Source organism: Toxotes jaculatrix, chromosome 3 (assembly GCF_017976425.1).
Source record: "Toxotes jaculatrix isolate fToxJac2 chromosome 3, fToxJac2.pri, whole genome shotgun sequence".
Classification (NCBI taxonomy): Eukaryota; Metazoa; Chordata; class Actinopteri; family Toxotidae; genus Toxotes; species Toxotes jaculatrix.
Genome location: NC_054396.1, coordinates 13213896 through 13227872, shown reverse-complemented (window position 1 = coordinate 13227872; position 13977 = coordinate 13213896). Strand labels below are relative to the sequence as shown.

Sequence of the window (13977 nt, the reverse complement as noted above, 5' to 3'; positions counted from 1 at the left end):
AAAGAACAGGGATTAGGTTTACGGAAGAGATCTCAACTTCCGGAAAGGATTGTGTTTCGCATATAGATAAATAATTCACCTTCTTGGTTTGAAGGCTACCTTGTCAGGTAATTCGTGTTCTTTTAAACAAATGACCATGGCAGATGTCAGTACATTAGGCTGTGTAGCTAACATTTTGGAGGTTGGTGTCGCCGTTCAGACTTTTGTGTTAATTCAGGTTTAAAACCACAGAACAGCGTCGCCTGCTCGGCTGCTCAGCGCTAGCTAAGAGGTAACGTTAGCACTCCGATATGTAAGCAATACGTGGCCGGCTGACTTATAAATGTATCGGTGCTCTTGAAATGTTAATTCAGCTCCTTGCTATGAAGTGTGCCAGATCGTATAGAGACTATGGATTTACGTTAAATCGTCAGTATCTTGCGGTTGTTTACATTTTGGACTCCCATGTTTCGTGTGAAGCTGCTAATCAACATCCGCCTGGCAGGTTTTGCGAAACAGTAACTTGGTTAAAGGGTTTGTTTGGGTTGTCAGCCTCAGTTCTGGATCATATGTTCGCATCTGGTCTTGTTTCAGTCAGTATTGTCCGACTGTAAGTGTCGGCCGATATTTTAGACCGGTGACTCAGACCTAAGTAAGTTCAGCCGCTTCTTTGTTCTTTTGATGTGAGCGTGATTTCTGATGAGACCCAGATACATTCACCAGCCATTTTAAATCAGGGTTAGATCAATGAGTACCACTCTGTCACAGGATTATAAGATGTAGTCATTAACTAATGCTTTTCAGATCAGTTATAAGCCTTTAATAACAACAACTTTTGGGTTGCCAGGTTGTGGAAAATCCTTCTCCAGCATAAAACTTTAGTAGATTTTTATCTCTGTAACTCATTTGGGAGACCTCTCCATTGGAATGTTTGATCACTCACCTTTGGGTAAAGGATTGGAGGACATCTGGACCAAAATCTATTTATAAGCAGCTGATTGACATTAGTTACTACAGACTTGATGGGTTATTGTATAAATCCTTATTGATGACATTTATAGCCATTATAGCCAACCATTAATGAAACCATTTGTTACACCTTATAAAACAAATGTAAAACAAATGGTGCGTGATTAGAAAGTGGTATTGATAAAGGTTAAGTAATAATTTGATGGCAAATCTGTTAATCACTTTAAAATGCTAATTATTATACATCCAACAATATATACACATAAAATCACCTTTACATATCAAGCTGATAAGGATAACTGATAATTACCTGTTTGTTGTGGCAAGTACCAGATCAGTAACCAATAATATCACTCAGGTGTTTTGCACAATAATGATAGATTGACATGTTTCCTTTTCCCATTAGCAAAAGCAACATTTAGACCTCATACACCATATCCTGTTATTATAACTAAAAAACATTAATATAACTTTAGAAGAACCAACCTTTAAAATACTCAGGGGTTCACTTATTGGGATGTGATTTCATGTCACATCCCTGGATCACAGCAATTGTTAAAAGGCTCCACAATACACGATTATTACAATAACAGATAATAATATAATTTCATTATTGGAACAATAACATAAATAAATTTTATTTACTAGCAATAATGTATTGGCCAGCAATATATCATGCATGTCTGCTTTTCTTCTACTGTTCTTTATACAATATTTATTCCTGTTTATTTTATTGTGTTGCTTTGCACTTTTGCACACACAATACAAAAGACACTAACAGTCTGACCTGCATACACATCCTGTTTGTATTCCACCTCTTGCCTGTATGTAATGTAGCTCTGTGTCTATTCTTGTATCCGTCTGTAAACTTGTTTTCGACAGTGTTGAGTATTTTGAGAGAAACTGACAACTCATATTCCTTGAATGTCTCAACATACTTGATCAGTAAAGTTGATTGTGATTCTGGTTGCTCAGGAGGAAATTGAAGTATACCATCTGAAGCAGAATACAGAGTGTGAGTGGGTCATCAGGCAGTCTCCCTATGTCAGGCCGAAACGGGTCTGCAAGTGATGCAGACTGCCGGATCTCTGAGGACTGCCATGTCCCAGAAGTTGAGCTAATGGAGCTGGGCCCACTTCTGGAGGAGGGAGGGGGGCGACAGGCAGCATCTAAAGGCGTCCATCCAGAGGTAGGACTGTTTCAGAAAATGCCAGAGAAAAGCTGTTTCCGCTCAGTGGCTTCAGTATTCTCTTGTGGTCTCTTTGAAGGGAGCTGCGATGCTTGCTGATGAGGAAGAGGAGGATGATGAGGTGGGAGAGGTCCTGACTTTACCACTTCAGGCTCACCACGCCATGGAGAAGATGGAGGAGTTTGTACACAAGGTACCGGTGTCTTTTCAACTGTTTTACGATTCCAGTCAAAGGTTTATACCATAACAATGACACTGAAAAGGTGAGCATAGGTTTCTATAATAACTTGACTATTTACTATAGAAATATTATTAATAGACATTGACCTATGACATTACACAACCTGGCCCACATCCTTAAGCTGAACCAGCTTAAATATTGCAGAGGCCCCGTTAAATGAGCTGAAACTCAACACCGCTCAGCTTGTAGGCGTAGAGGTGTACAGTCCTGTGGTTTAGCAGCAAGGTTAATGGACATACAGTTGCACATGTGGATAAGTTGCAACAATCAGGGATTAACCTGTCACTGCTGTGTAGTTTGAGTGAGTCATATGTGAGTTTGCCGTGTTTTTATATTCCAAGTCAGGGACAGGATTTGTGTGTTATATAAGACGCCCACCAGTCACCATGGGAGACAAATATAAGCTTATGCATAGCTGACAAAAAGAGTTAACCTATAACTGTAATAAAGTGTCAGAAATCTGAGAAATGAAAGATTTCCCAACGGAAATATTGTAAAAAAAAAAAAAAAAAACTTAGATGTTGTTTACATCTAGAAATTTAAAAGAGGCCTGGCTAACTTACTGTATGGGTAAGACAAAGACAATGCCAGCATCAACTACAAGACAATATGAATTATTTTGTATGCTACAGGTCACAATTTAGAGTGATCAAGAGCCAATTTTTTTTCCAATGAATTAAGTAATCTCAGAAAAGTCTTTCATCCATGACGTGTATTTCTTATATTTTCAAACCTTGGGGTACTTAAAACTAAGTGATAACTGGTTGTGATTCTACTTTAAACACTAACATACTGTAAAATGTGTTCAAAACCTTTGGCTGGTCTTCTCAGAGCAAAGCACACTTAGCAAATAAATATTTTGGAACCTTTACAACTTCCCATAACACAAAATACAATTTGTGTTGGTTTTTTACTTTTCTCTGTAACAATTTACAGTGGTTAACCTTTTTAGATTTACAGTAATTGTGATTTTCGGCATATGTGAGTAAAAGCTAGTCTTACTTTTCAGGTTTGGGAGGGGCGCTGGAGGGTCATCCCTTTTCATGTCCTGCCAGAGTGGCTAAAAGACAACGATTACCTCTTGCATGGACATCGCCCCCCTATGCCCTCCTTCAGGGCCTGTTTTGGAAGCATCTTCAGAATTCACACTGAAACAGGAAACATATGGACTCACCTGTTAGGTGAGTATTAAAGAACATTTACATAACATTCTTACATTTCTGAGCATAGATTTTTAGCAGCATGTTTACAACCAGACATGTTGGTTCAGTAACATATTTTATCTGGAAAACTGGTTCTGGTCCCTTCTCTTGTCAACTGTCAGTAAAACTGGTCTGTTTTGTCCCTCAGGGCTGATCTTATTCCTTTGTCTGGGCACGTTAACCATGCTGCGGCCCAACATGTATTTTATGGCCCCGCTGCAAGAGAAAGTGGTGTTTGGGATGTTCTTCCTGGGAGCCGTGCTCTGCCTCAGCTTCTCCTGGCTTTTTCATACCGTCTACTGCCACTCTGAGAAAGTATCCCGCACCTTCTCCAAGTAAGGCCTCGCACTGTCCCACTGTCTTAAAGGAATAATTTGTAACTGTCAAAGTCTTTTTAGACTCGACCTATTTTAGACTCACCACTCTTGTAGTAGGTGCGTTTTTAATTTTAGTCATCCATATGCATCATCATAGTGGACATGCAGTTCCAGCTTGCCACCTACAGTTCAGTGCAGTCAATGAGGGATAAACCCACCATCATGGTCAGGGCAAAATGTTTCATAGTTCAGCCAAAATTAACATGATGTTACGACAATCTGTCTTAGTGAATTTAATTTATTTCAAGAATGTACAGTATTGTTACTGTTAAATGAGATGCTTTCTTTCTCGCTCTTTTTTTTACCCTCACTGTTACAGTTTCTCACCCACACAGGTTTCATCAGGTGATGTGACATTTTCCTCAAGCTCAGAGTCAAGCTTTTTAATTTCTGTACAAAATGTTTTTGACACCAACATGTAGTAGGTGCAATAATCAAAGGACAAAGTACATTAAAAGAAGAAAATTCAGGCTTGAGTAGAGAGTCGTTCACCACATTTGACCCCTGGTTCCTCCTGTCAGTGTGTCAAAAGGCCTTCAATAAGAAACTAAACCCTGAACTTCCCCTTCTGAGCCTGCCAGCACTTTGCATTGCAGCTCTGCCATTTATGTTCACGTATGGATGAATATGTAGCATTGTAAAGAGCTTTATACTGATCTGTGGTTAAAGCTGCAGGGTAAACGGGTTTACTGAGTGTCCTAAAGTTAATTTTGGCTGAATTATTATTTATCCTGTGGCATACCGCCAAAGACAAACAAGTCATGCAGTGCTTGACCAGTTAGAACTAAAAAAAGATGTCAGTTAGAGCGATACTGAAGTGGAGGCAATATCTCTCTTTACATCTCAGAGCAGCATCCTGTCCCATAAAGGAGCTGATATTACCTGTTTACATTCATCTTATAATTTACTGCCCTCTTGTGGCTGCACTAGGCTATTGTCTCTGGAAGCAAGGTTGTCTGCCTGCTGTTGCTGTTGTGTCATTGTCAGTCAGTGTTAAATATTTTAGATATTTTTCCTCTATACTGAACATTTGATATGTTAACTGTCAGTTCAAAGAAATAATCCTAATACCTGTTCAGCAGTGCTGAAAGCTGAAGATGTCCACGCAGAGTGCAGAAAGATGCAGGATAAGATAATAAGCACAGGGACAACAGGCAGGACAAAAATCATGAGACAGGACAGGTACTGAATTTAAGAGAGATTTGCTACAAATGCTGTCATGAGAAGGAATGTCTTAGCCTGGTCCATTGTTGTTGTCAGTATAGTAAACAGCTGCGTGGCTGACTTGACTTTTGGTTTGTCACCTCATGCCACTGCATTTATCATTGAACAAACTACAACCTCAGAAATATTTAATGACTCATGATAACTGTATATGGTACAGTATGCCCTACATGAGCAGTGAGTACAAAATTGAGATAGACATGGAAATTTACATGAAGAAGCAATTTACGTGACATTTACATAAGATAAAAACAATGAAAAATTTTTTTTTGATCCTGCAGATCTTCCAACTAGCTGTTGTCTCTTTGTTCTCTCCACTCTTTCCTCAGACTTGACTACTCGGGCATTGCCCTCCTGATCATGGGCTCCTTCGTGCCCTGGCTGTACTACTCATTCTATTGTTCCCCTCAGCCTCGACTTATCTACCTCACCATTGTATGTGTCCTCGGCATAGCCGCCATCATAGTGGCCCAGTGGGACCGCTTCTCTACACCTCGTCACAGACCTACAAGAGCAGGTGCTCACCAGTTGAAGATAATAAGCACTTTTTAGATGTGTTGTTTTCGTCTTTAATTTCCTGCAGCTTTTTGCTTTGGTTTGTAATTTTAATCTTATCACACATCTGTCATCGCTGCTTTTCTGAGCAGTGGTGATGATCCTGCAGAGGAAACACTGAGAACATGTTGTGGTTATGAATGACTGTTGGGCTTTGTTTTAAAATAGTTATCTGTTGTTTGTCTTGTTATATTTCGAAATGTAGATTTTTTTTTCTAAAGGAGACCAAGTAACTCAAATCCATGCTTCTCCTAGGTGTGTTCATGGGTTTAGGACTAAGCGGCATTGTTCCCACCATGCACTTCACCATCGAGGAGGGTTTTGTTAAGGCCACCACAGTCGGCCAGATGGGTTGGTTCTACCTGATGGGCGCCATGTATATCACTGGCGCTGGTCTGTATGCAGCTAGGATCCCTGAACGCTATTTCCCTGGAAAGTGTGACATATGGGTAAATATTTCATGTGTTTACGTAACAGAACTTCATATAGGCAGGTGGTTCGTTGTACAAATCGTTGAGGATAAAAGGTGTTTTTCCCCCAGAGTAAAGAATTTAATTTAGAGACTTCCAGCAATATGTGACTGCTTCCTTAGGGATCAAAAATGATTTGGCAGCTCAACGTATTAGCCCAAAAAGTATGAATCTGTAACTTAAAGGTGTACTCCAGGAATATAGAACTTTACCTCCTTAAAGTTGGGAGACTTATTAAATATATTAAAAAAAGAAAGGTCAAAATGCACCATTAGTCACCTAATGGTGAATCACCCTCCAAAACAGCAGATCCTGCACTTACCATAGTATAAACCAACAGTGTGTATTGCTAACCTGCCTCATAAACACCATATTTCAAACTCCACAAACTGTTTTCACAGGCTGAGTGTTAATCCCTGTGACTAGTAACTGAATTTTTTTTTTTTTGTTTTTTTTTTGTGAATTAGCAGGTGTGTGGTAATGAATCTTACTCATGCACACATATTTCTTTCCCTCTCTCTAGTTCCATTCTCATCAGATTTTTCATGTTCTGGTCGTGGCAGCAGCATTCATCCATTTCTACGGCGTTTCCAACCTGCAAGAGTTTCGCTACGGCCTCGAGGGAGGATGCACAGACGACTCTCTACTCTGAGAGCCCTGACTGTGACTTAGTCATACTTTTCTTTATAGCCCCACAAACAACACACAAACACATACACACACACACACACACACCAAGACACTTAAAATGCTGCTGGAATTCAATATAGTCACTTATTGCTCCTTCTGTACTTATGATTTTCTAGCATCCTGTTTGGGTTTTGGTGGTCTTTCTGCTTTGGCTCCTTTTTGCTCCAATAAAGTAGCATTAACTAGCCAATGGACGATAGAGGGAATCTTCCAACAGGCACCACTTCTTCAGTAATTATGAAGCTTAAAGTCTACGTTTTCAAGTAAGATCAAAATGGGACTTAAAATCATATATCCCTGTAAGTGATGGTCACTTAGAAGCTCAACTAGTTGCCCAACATCTTCATAGTCTGTTACCATTGCAGGGCACAGAGAGCATTATTTGTGCTGTAGCAGAAAGCACTTGCTATAAACCATTCCCTTTCTCCCTCCCAGTTTCCATGCAGGTTAGAGGACGAATGTACTGTCAGCCAGGTTTATCTTGTAGAGCAGTCCAGGACCATTTAGGCACGTGAAGGCTTGCACACACATTTGTGAAATGGATGAAAGTATACACATATAATGTGTATGGGTGTGGCCAAATGTTATGTGGTGATACTGATGTGCAACTTTCCATTAAAACCTGTAGGACCACCACAAATCCACCCATGCCTGCTCTGCAATAAAACATGACCTGTACTCTGAAAGCCCAGTCAGTACTCTAAAATCCCATTTAAAAAAACAATAAAATATTATAAAAGGAAGATATATCTTGAATCTCATAAATATAATCTGCAGATGGTCTGAGTAACTCTAGGGACGACTGTAATCAGATTTTTGACCAAAATGAATCAATGAGTTGGATATTTCTTAGTTTCTTTGAATTTTCTACTGAAATTTGTAGAAGTTCCTTTGCATTGGTGCATTATTTTAATTGACAAAAGTCCCAAATAAATTATTTACAAATTGTTTAATAGCAAAGAAAAGCTGAAAAAGTTTGTGGATAAACATATTAGCTCAGTTCAGGTTAGACTAAGAAGCTTAAAATGCTGAATTGAAAAGAACTCACCTGCCATCATTTTTCAGTCAGACAACACACTATTAATTGATTTCTAGAGTTATAGTTCCTGGGCTACGCACAATGTACAGATCTGGATCAGTTAACTTGTGTTTTTGTCAGCTAGAGATCTTTCTTTTGTGCTAGACTTCAGATGCAATGAGAGGTGTAAATATCAAATGCACCTTAGTGTATACTATAAAATTCTAAACTTTAAATCACCATATGGGGTTTAAAATGTGTTATGTATGGGTGATATAAACTTTTAGTATTCCTGTGCCTTAGGCCAACGGAAATGTTTTTAAATGAAACGGCCTATCTTAACAGTCAAGGGAGCTTCAAGGATTTCCAGATGTTGACTTTTCTTGTTTTCCTTGCCATATATATACAATCGAATCATTATTGAACTTACAACTCCATTGATAGGTTGTATCAACTGCTGTTTAAGACTCCTTTTTCTAGATCAACTTATTCAAGCTTTATTACAAAGACTAAAACCGTGTGTATTCTTGACTTTGTGTAATGTCCTGTGTAGAAAGTGATAAATCATACATTTCACTGAAATGTAAACATAAATATTTATTAATGGTAATCTTGGAAAATTATTGTAATAAATTTTTTTCCACATGTACAAACATGATGTCCAGCTGTCTCCAATGAATATTCAAAGATTTGGACAACACAAGCAGCTGGTGAGCGCAATGTACACTCAGCAGAGTGAGCAGGTTTCTTAGAAATGTAAGACCTTGACATTTGAAAATGTCACATCAGCAGCAAGCAGCTGTGAAGACAACAGGATTCCTCATCTACTGCTCATCACTTGTCCATAATGTCAAAATACCATTAGTGTTCTATCTTTAAAACAGTTTTATTGAACTCTAGGGATCAACTGTTTTTATGATTTGAGCTCATAAAACCCAGCTAAACAACAGCGCTTCACCATTTCCCAGTCATCTACTAGTATCAGCTGCTGGCTGGAGATCAGTGGCAGAAAAGATGTGTAGGATGTATTCACAGCTGATGATGATCATTTGAAAATACTACATAACTGTATCAAAATGCCAGACTATCATGAGTATAAATCAGATGCAATTAGAAGCACTCAGTGTTAATGTGTCTCCTAAGAATCACAGTGATCTAGCATTTTTTAAAAAAACTTTGTTAAGGTGTGTTCAATCTCCATCTCAGCCCTCTGAATATTGGGGCTTTGTGCAATAATGAATTCTACGAAATATCAAATGACTCATGACCTCAGCTCACTAAATGTGATGAATGTGATGCTCCACAGCATCACATACCCAGTTTTTCCAATTATTTACTTTTGTCCCTTCTATCTGGATTATGCATTGCAAAAAATGCATTTCATTTTCCTTTTTCAGGGAAACAGTGTTCTTTTTACTACACTTATTTGACAGCTACAGTTACTTATTACTTTAGAGATAAAGGTTTTACACATAAAAGAGACAGTAGACTGTAGACTAGATTACACTACCCAACAGGAATGAAATTAAATTTTTTTATTTTGAATTACTTTCATCTTGACTTATTCTTGTAATTAATTTTTACATTGAGGTATTGCTACTTTGAAAGTGTTGTGCCACCACTTCTTAAACAGATTTTGTCTTCTCCGGTCATCCTGTAAAATGTATTGGAAAACTCCTTTATTATTTCACTAAAGACTAAAAGGAAAGGTCTCTAAAAATCCAGCTAAGACACTGTTGTATCATATTTCGTTTCTAAACGCCTTCTGACAGACTGTTGAATGAACATAAATATTGATAAAAAAAAATGTACACCTAGTATTTCCGAGAGGAACCAAGGTTACAACCATGTGTTTCTGACCGAGAGCATTTAGTGGCTGGTACACTTCAAGACCAGCTACTATGCTACCTTAGCTTTAGCAAACCTGTCTGTCTTACGATTTTGTTGTCATTTATAGCGCTTGTTTTTACTCCAACCTTTAGGTACGTCTTATTTGACTTTTTCATATGCGTGTAACACATGTTTATGTATATAAATATCGTATAGCTATTTGTAGTATAGCAGTAGAATCCAGTTTTAGCATTCACGTTAGCATAAACACAAGGGGCGGGGCTTATATTTACAGTGACTGTATCAGGCTAATAGACTAAATTAATAAAGTAAGTTAATAAAACTAAATTAAACTAAGGCTAAACGTTAAGTGAACATTTCTAAGTTTACTTCCGCACTACAAAGGTTGCGGAGGTTCGTTAATTCCGGTCCACTCAGTCCGTGCGCCCCATGAGCTGATAGCAAGTGAATTACTGTTCCCCGGATAAGTCCGGTAGGGCTGGTTAAAGACATCCTCTCGCAAGCCTTTTGTGCATCAACATCTAAGTACTTTTGCTGTTTGTCAGGGTTCGTGATGGACAACAGTCAAGAGTCCAAAGAAAGCACGGACCGGTCCGACCTGGTTTCTGAAGACGGAAAGAACAGCAAGACTGTGCTGTGTCAGCGCTGCGGATCCAAGGTGCTGTGCCCGGGGATGGCTGTGTTTGCAGAAAAAGAGGTATGATCTGAGACATAAGCATAAGGTACTGAGCTCATAACGGTGGGCCAACACATATAGTTGTCTTTAAGTTCTGGGTAATACTGAGTTTTTGGTATTTATGTGTCTGAATTGCTTTTGTTTATCACCATCTCGTCCAAAAGGAGTCCAAAGTGTTTCACAGGATCACTGAACCAGTGGTGTGGTGCAACTAAAAGTATTTACTCAAGTACAAATTAGAAGTGCTTGTATTTTACTTTTCCCTTTTATACTACTTTATATGTCCACTGAAATTTCTGTACCACTGAATAAGACAATTAGCAAGAATGCAAAACAGGTACATATGCCTCGATACATACTCACATGCATTTACATAAATGCAAAGAGTTATATACATGTTGGATACACGTACATACATATGTACAAGAGAAACAATGCCAAAGCAGTCAGTCTTGAGCAGAATGTTAAAGGTAACAAAAATCCTGCTTTTAAATGGTCAGATTTTCAGTGTCAGTCTCAAACAACAGGAAGACTGTTCAGGTATTTAGGTGTATAAATGTTACACTCCATCTAAGTGGACTTTGTAGGACCATGAAGCAGACTGGTGCTTTGTGACCTGAGAGAACAGCTGATATGAACTGCAGAGCAAGGTAATTTAGAGCTCTGTATACCAGCAGGAAGATCTTAAACTGCATTCTCAAAACAACAGGTAGCCATTGGAGGTTTCTAAGAAAAGCAGTGATGTGCTTTGATTTTTTTTTTTTTGTCCTTTTATTGCACAACTGATTTTGATCTCTGCCAAGAGTTGTTATGTTATCAGAGACTGTGTTTTCTCCCACCAGCTGTTCCTACCCTCCATGCGGAAAAAGAGCGGCCTCAGCACCACAGACGGCTCAGTGGACGGGGACACTCTGACTGCCCACTGGTTAGTGGACGACATGTTCACTTTTGAGAATGTGGGCTTCACTAACAACGTGGGGAGAATTAAGTATCTCATCTGCGCAGATTGTGAGATTGGACCAATCGGCTGGCACTGTTTGGATGATAAGAAAAGTTTCTACATCGCTATGGAAAGGGTGAATCATGCATAGTGTAAATGCATATGTGATCCCACAGAACTTTAAAAAAAATGTGCTGGCAGGCTATGCATCTTTTCATGGATTTACCCAGCCAACCTAATCCATCACACACACTTGATACATTCTGTACATGCGGATCTTGTTGTTATGTGCACTGAATTATTCATGATAACAGTGCTGTGTCTCTACCATTCACAGTTTAACAGTGAGACCATTCTGTACTAATAAACATTTTTGGGGGGAAGCTGTCGAATGTTATCCTCCAGATGTTTCCTGGGTAATATGATGTTAGTTTCTTCATCTCAGTGTTTCCAAGCCACGAAAAAAATATGCTCCCAGTCAGATTAATAAGATTGAGATATCTGTATTATGTGTGGAATCTGTATTCAAAAGTAAAAACTTTTGCTTGATTATGCTCTGCTCACTTGCTCAGATAATGAGGGTGTGTTACTTTTTGGATTTTGGGCTGAATGCCCAACATAAAAAATGACTCATCAGGAAACATGTATTAGGAACCTCTGATTTCACTTTTTTTTTACATTTCATGGGTTAATTGATTACTCTGAAACATTAGATTATTAAATTCTGGGATTAGTCACTTGCTGAATCCCATATCAGGTCCTTGTTTGTGTGTGTTTGCTCAGAGGACACAGGGAATGGATTACATATTGAACTTACATATTTACCCTGTAACTATACTAGTTTGTTAAATATTTTAAGTTATCAAATTGCTATCATAGCATATGCATGGTCTCTCAAGTAACCAAAGCAAATCCTGCTCAGTGTTCAACAGTCAAGAGTAGTCTTCTTCTCAGATGTGCAGGAAAATTAATGTCAGTGCACTGAGGGCTGTTGTGGCTCTTAAATCCTTGGCTGTGTGCAATACACTCCTGCTAGGTAATCCAGAGATGATGTTAGCTGTGTTATTTTATTCACCAAATTTGTACTTGCTCAAAGTTAACCCATGAATCTTGAAATGTGTCAGGGACAACAGTGAACAGACCACAGTAATAAAAATGCAGATGGCTTTTAATCAAAACAAAACAGGCTAAAGGGTTTGGTTTACCCAGATTATCAAAACAAAAACATATCTCTGGTTGTTTGTTGCCATGCAGATAGTTTATGGTTGCAAATAATGCAATATAATTTTTTTTTACATAATTTTGTTTGTGGTGTTCATGAAGCTGTCAGAATTACACTGACAAAAACAACAGACACGTCCCTCTCCAGAGACAATGTCCTGCTTACTCTGGCTAATCCACAGACCTCACTGTTTGTTATTTGGTGAACTAACCTTATACAGCCTCCATAAATTCATAATTTTTTGGCAAATTTTCTACATGATGTGATCCATTGTTATTTTGTGTGTGCTGGTCACTTGTCAGTCAAAGGCTCTGCCAGCCGCCACCCATTGGCAGAGATGCTAGTCCCCTGAATACACTGTGAGTGATAGTGGTGGAGCTGTGTGCTTCCCATTGTATGTTTTCTAGAATGAAAACAAACACTGATGTAGAGTATTATGTTCAGGATACTATATAAATGGACATTAGGAAATGAGTTGTGCAAAAGTTCATTTCACATGAACAAATTGAGGGTGTATATGCTAAGTTTGTGAGATATAATTTCTGGTGATTATTGAGGTAGTACAAGTAGTCATGCTGGCGATGTAAAGAATATACAGAATTATATCCATATTTATTTTTTTAAAAAAAACCAAATTACTATATATAATAGTGAAGACCGGACACTTGGAATAATTGGTGTTTATCCAGAGTTTTTTGTTAGAGTAATTTTGAGCACCTTAATAGTATATGCCCCGTTGATTTTTCTCCCAACCGTGAAAGACACCTGTCATGTTTGTTCGTTATAGTCTGCTGTCCAGAATCCACCAACGGGAAGTTCAAACGAAACAGAGAACAGGGACATTCAAATCAGTCTCATATACAGAATGAAACAAGTGAAATGGTAGGCCATACTTGTGGTTAACTGCTGCTTCTGTTTAGCAAGTTAACAGGGAAAATCTGAGACTGGGTCAAAAAATGTTAACCTATCAGTCACATCAAGCCAGTTAAATTTACAGTATGTAATCACAAATATGCCAGGAAAGGCTTTACAGTCAATGGGTGCTAAATTAGGGAATAATTAACTTCTGCGTGAAATTACATCAGTGACATCCTTACCATTTTATAGGATTATAAAACTGCTCTGTAAAAAAAAAAAAAAAAAAAAAAAAAAAAAAAAAACCCCAAACAAACAACCTGTAATAAAAGAGATTATGTCCAGACACTGTATAACATCATCAACATGTAAATGTGTGAACAAATATGAAAAACAACTGATATTAAATTTCCTTCTAAGTAATATTTTTTTTAAATTAAACTTAAATTTAACTTAACAGGACTGCAGAAAATCTGTGTTAAACAAGTGTGTGATTTTATTTTTTTCTGTATAGCTGGT

At 38.2% G+C, this 13977-nt stretch overlaps 2 protein-coding genes across 3 annotated transcripts; both read left to right on the top strand.

Moving 5' to 3' along the window:
• The first annotated feature begins 22 nt into the window (after positions 1-22).
• adipor1a (adiponectin receptor 1a) lies at positions 23-8569 on the top strand. The gene is made up of 8 exons (XM_041034451.1): positions 23-107; positions 1924-2137; positions 2217-2330; positions 3388-3559; positions 3729-3915; positions 5511-5698; positions 5992-6185; positions 6730-8569. Exons 2-8 carry the CDS (start codon positions 1991-1993, stop codon positions 6856-6858), a joined length of 1131 nt encoding a protein of 376 aa, XP_040890385.1. The 5' UTR covers positions 23-107; positions 1924-1990; the 3' UTR covers positions 6859-8569.
• A 1223-nt stretch (positions 8570-9792) lies between these two features.
• rabif (RAB interacting factor) lies at positions 9793-12608 on the top strand. 2 transcript variants are annotated; one of them, XM_041032968.1, is made up of 3 exons: positions 9793-9896; positions 10311-10462; positions 11284-12608. In XM_041032968.1, exons 2-3 carry the CDS (start codon positions 10319-10321, stop codon positions 11530-11532), a joined length of 393 nt encoding a protein of 130 aa, XP_040888902.1. In that variant the 5' UTR covers positions 9793-9896; positions 10311-10318; the 3' UTR covers positions 11533-12608. The 2 variants fall into 2 exon arrangements, with proteins under 2 accessions (XP_040888902.1, XP_040888901.1); XM_041032967.1 differs by lacking the exon at positions 9793-9896 and having other exon boundaries at positions 10177-10462.
• Positions 12609-13977: the final 1369 nt, after the last annotated feature.

What these genes read in the sequence shown, in the direction of transcription:
- adipor1a (XM_041034451.1), top strand. Translation starts at nt 1,991, where the DNA reads ATGTCAGGCCGAAACGGGTCTGCAAGTGATGCAGACTGCCGGATCTCT. An exon ending in GTATCCCGCACCTTCTCCAA is followed by an intron (nt 3,916 to 5,510) that starts GTAAGGCCTCGC and finishes CTCTTTCCTCAG; the next exon opens with ACTTGACTACTCGGGCATTG. An exon ending in CTGGAAAGTGTGACATATGG is followed by an intron (nt 6,186 to 6,729) that starts GTAAATATTTCA and finishes CCCTCTCTCTAG; the next exon opens with TTCCATTCTCATCAGATTTT.
- rabif (XM_041032968.1), top strand. Translation starts at nt 10,319, where the DNA reads ATGGACAACAGTCAAGAGTCCAAAGAAAGCACGGACCGGTCCGACCTG. An exon ending in CTGTGTTTGCAGAAAAAGAG is followed by an intron (nt 10,463 to 11,283) that starts GTATGATCTGAG and finishes TTCTCCCACCAG; the next exon opens with CTGTTCCTACCCTCCATGCG.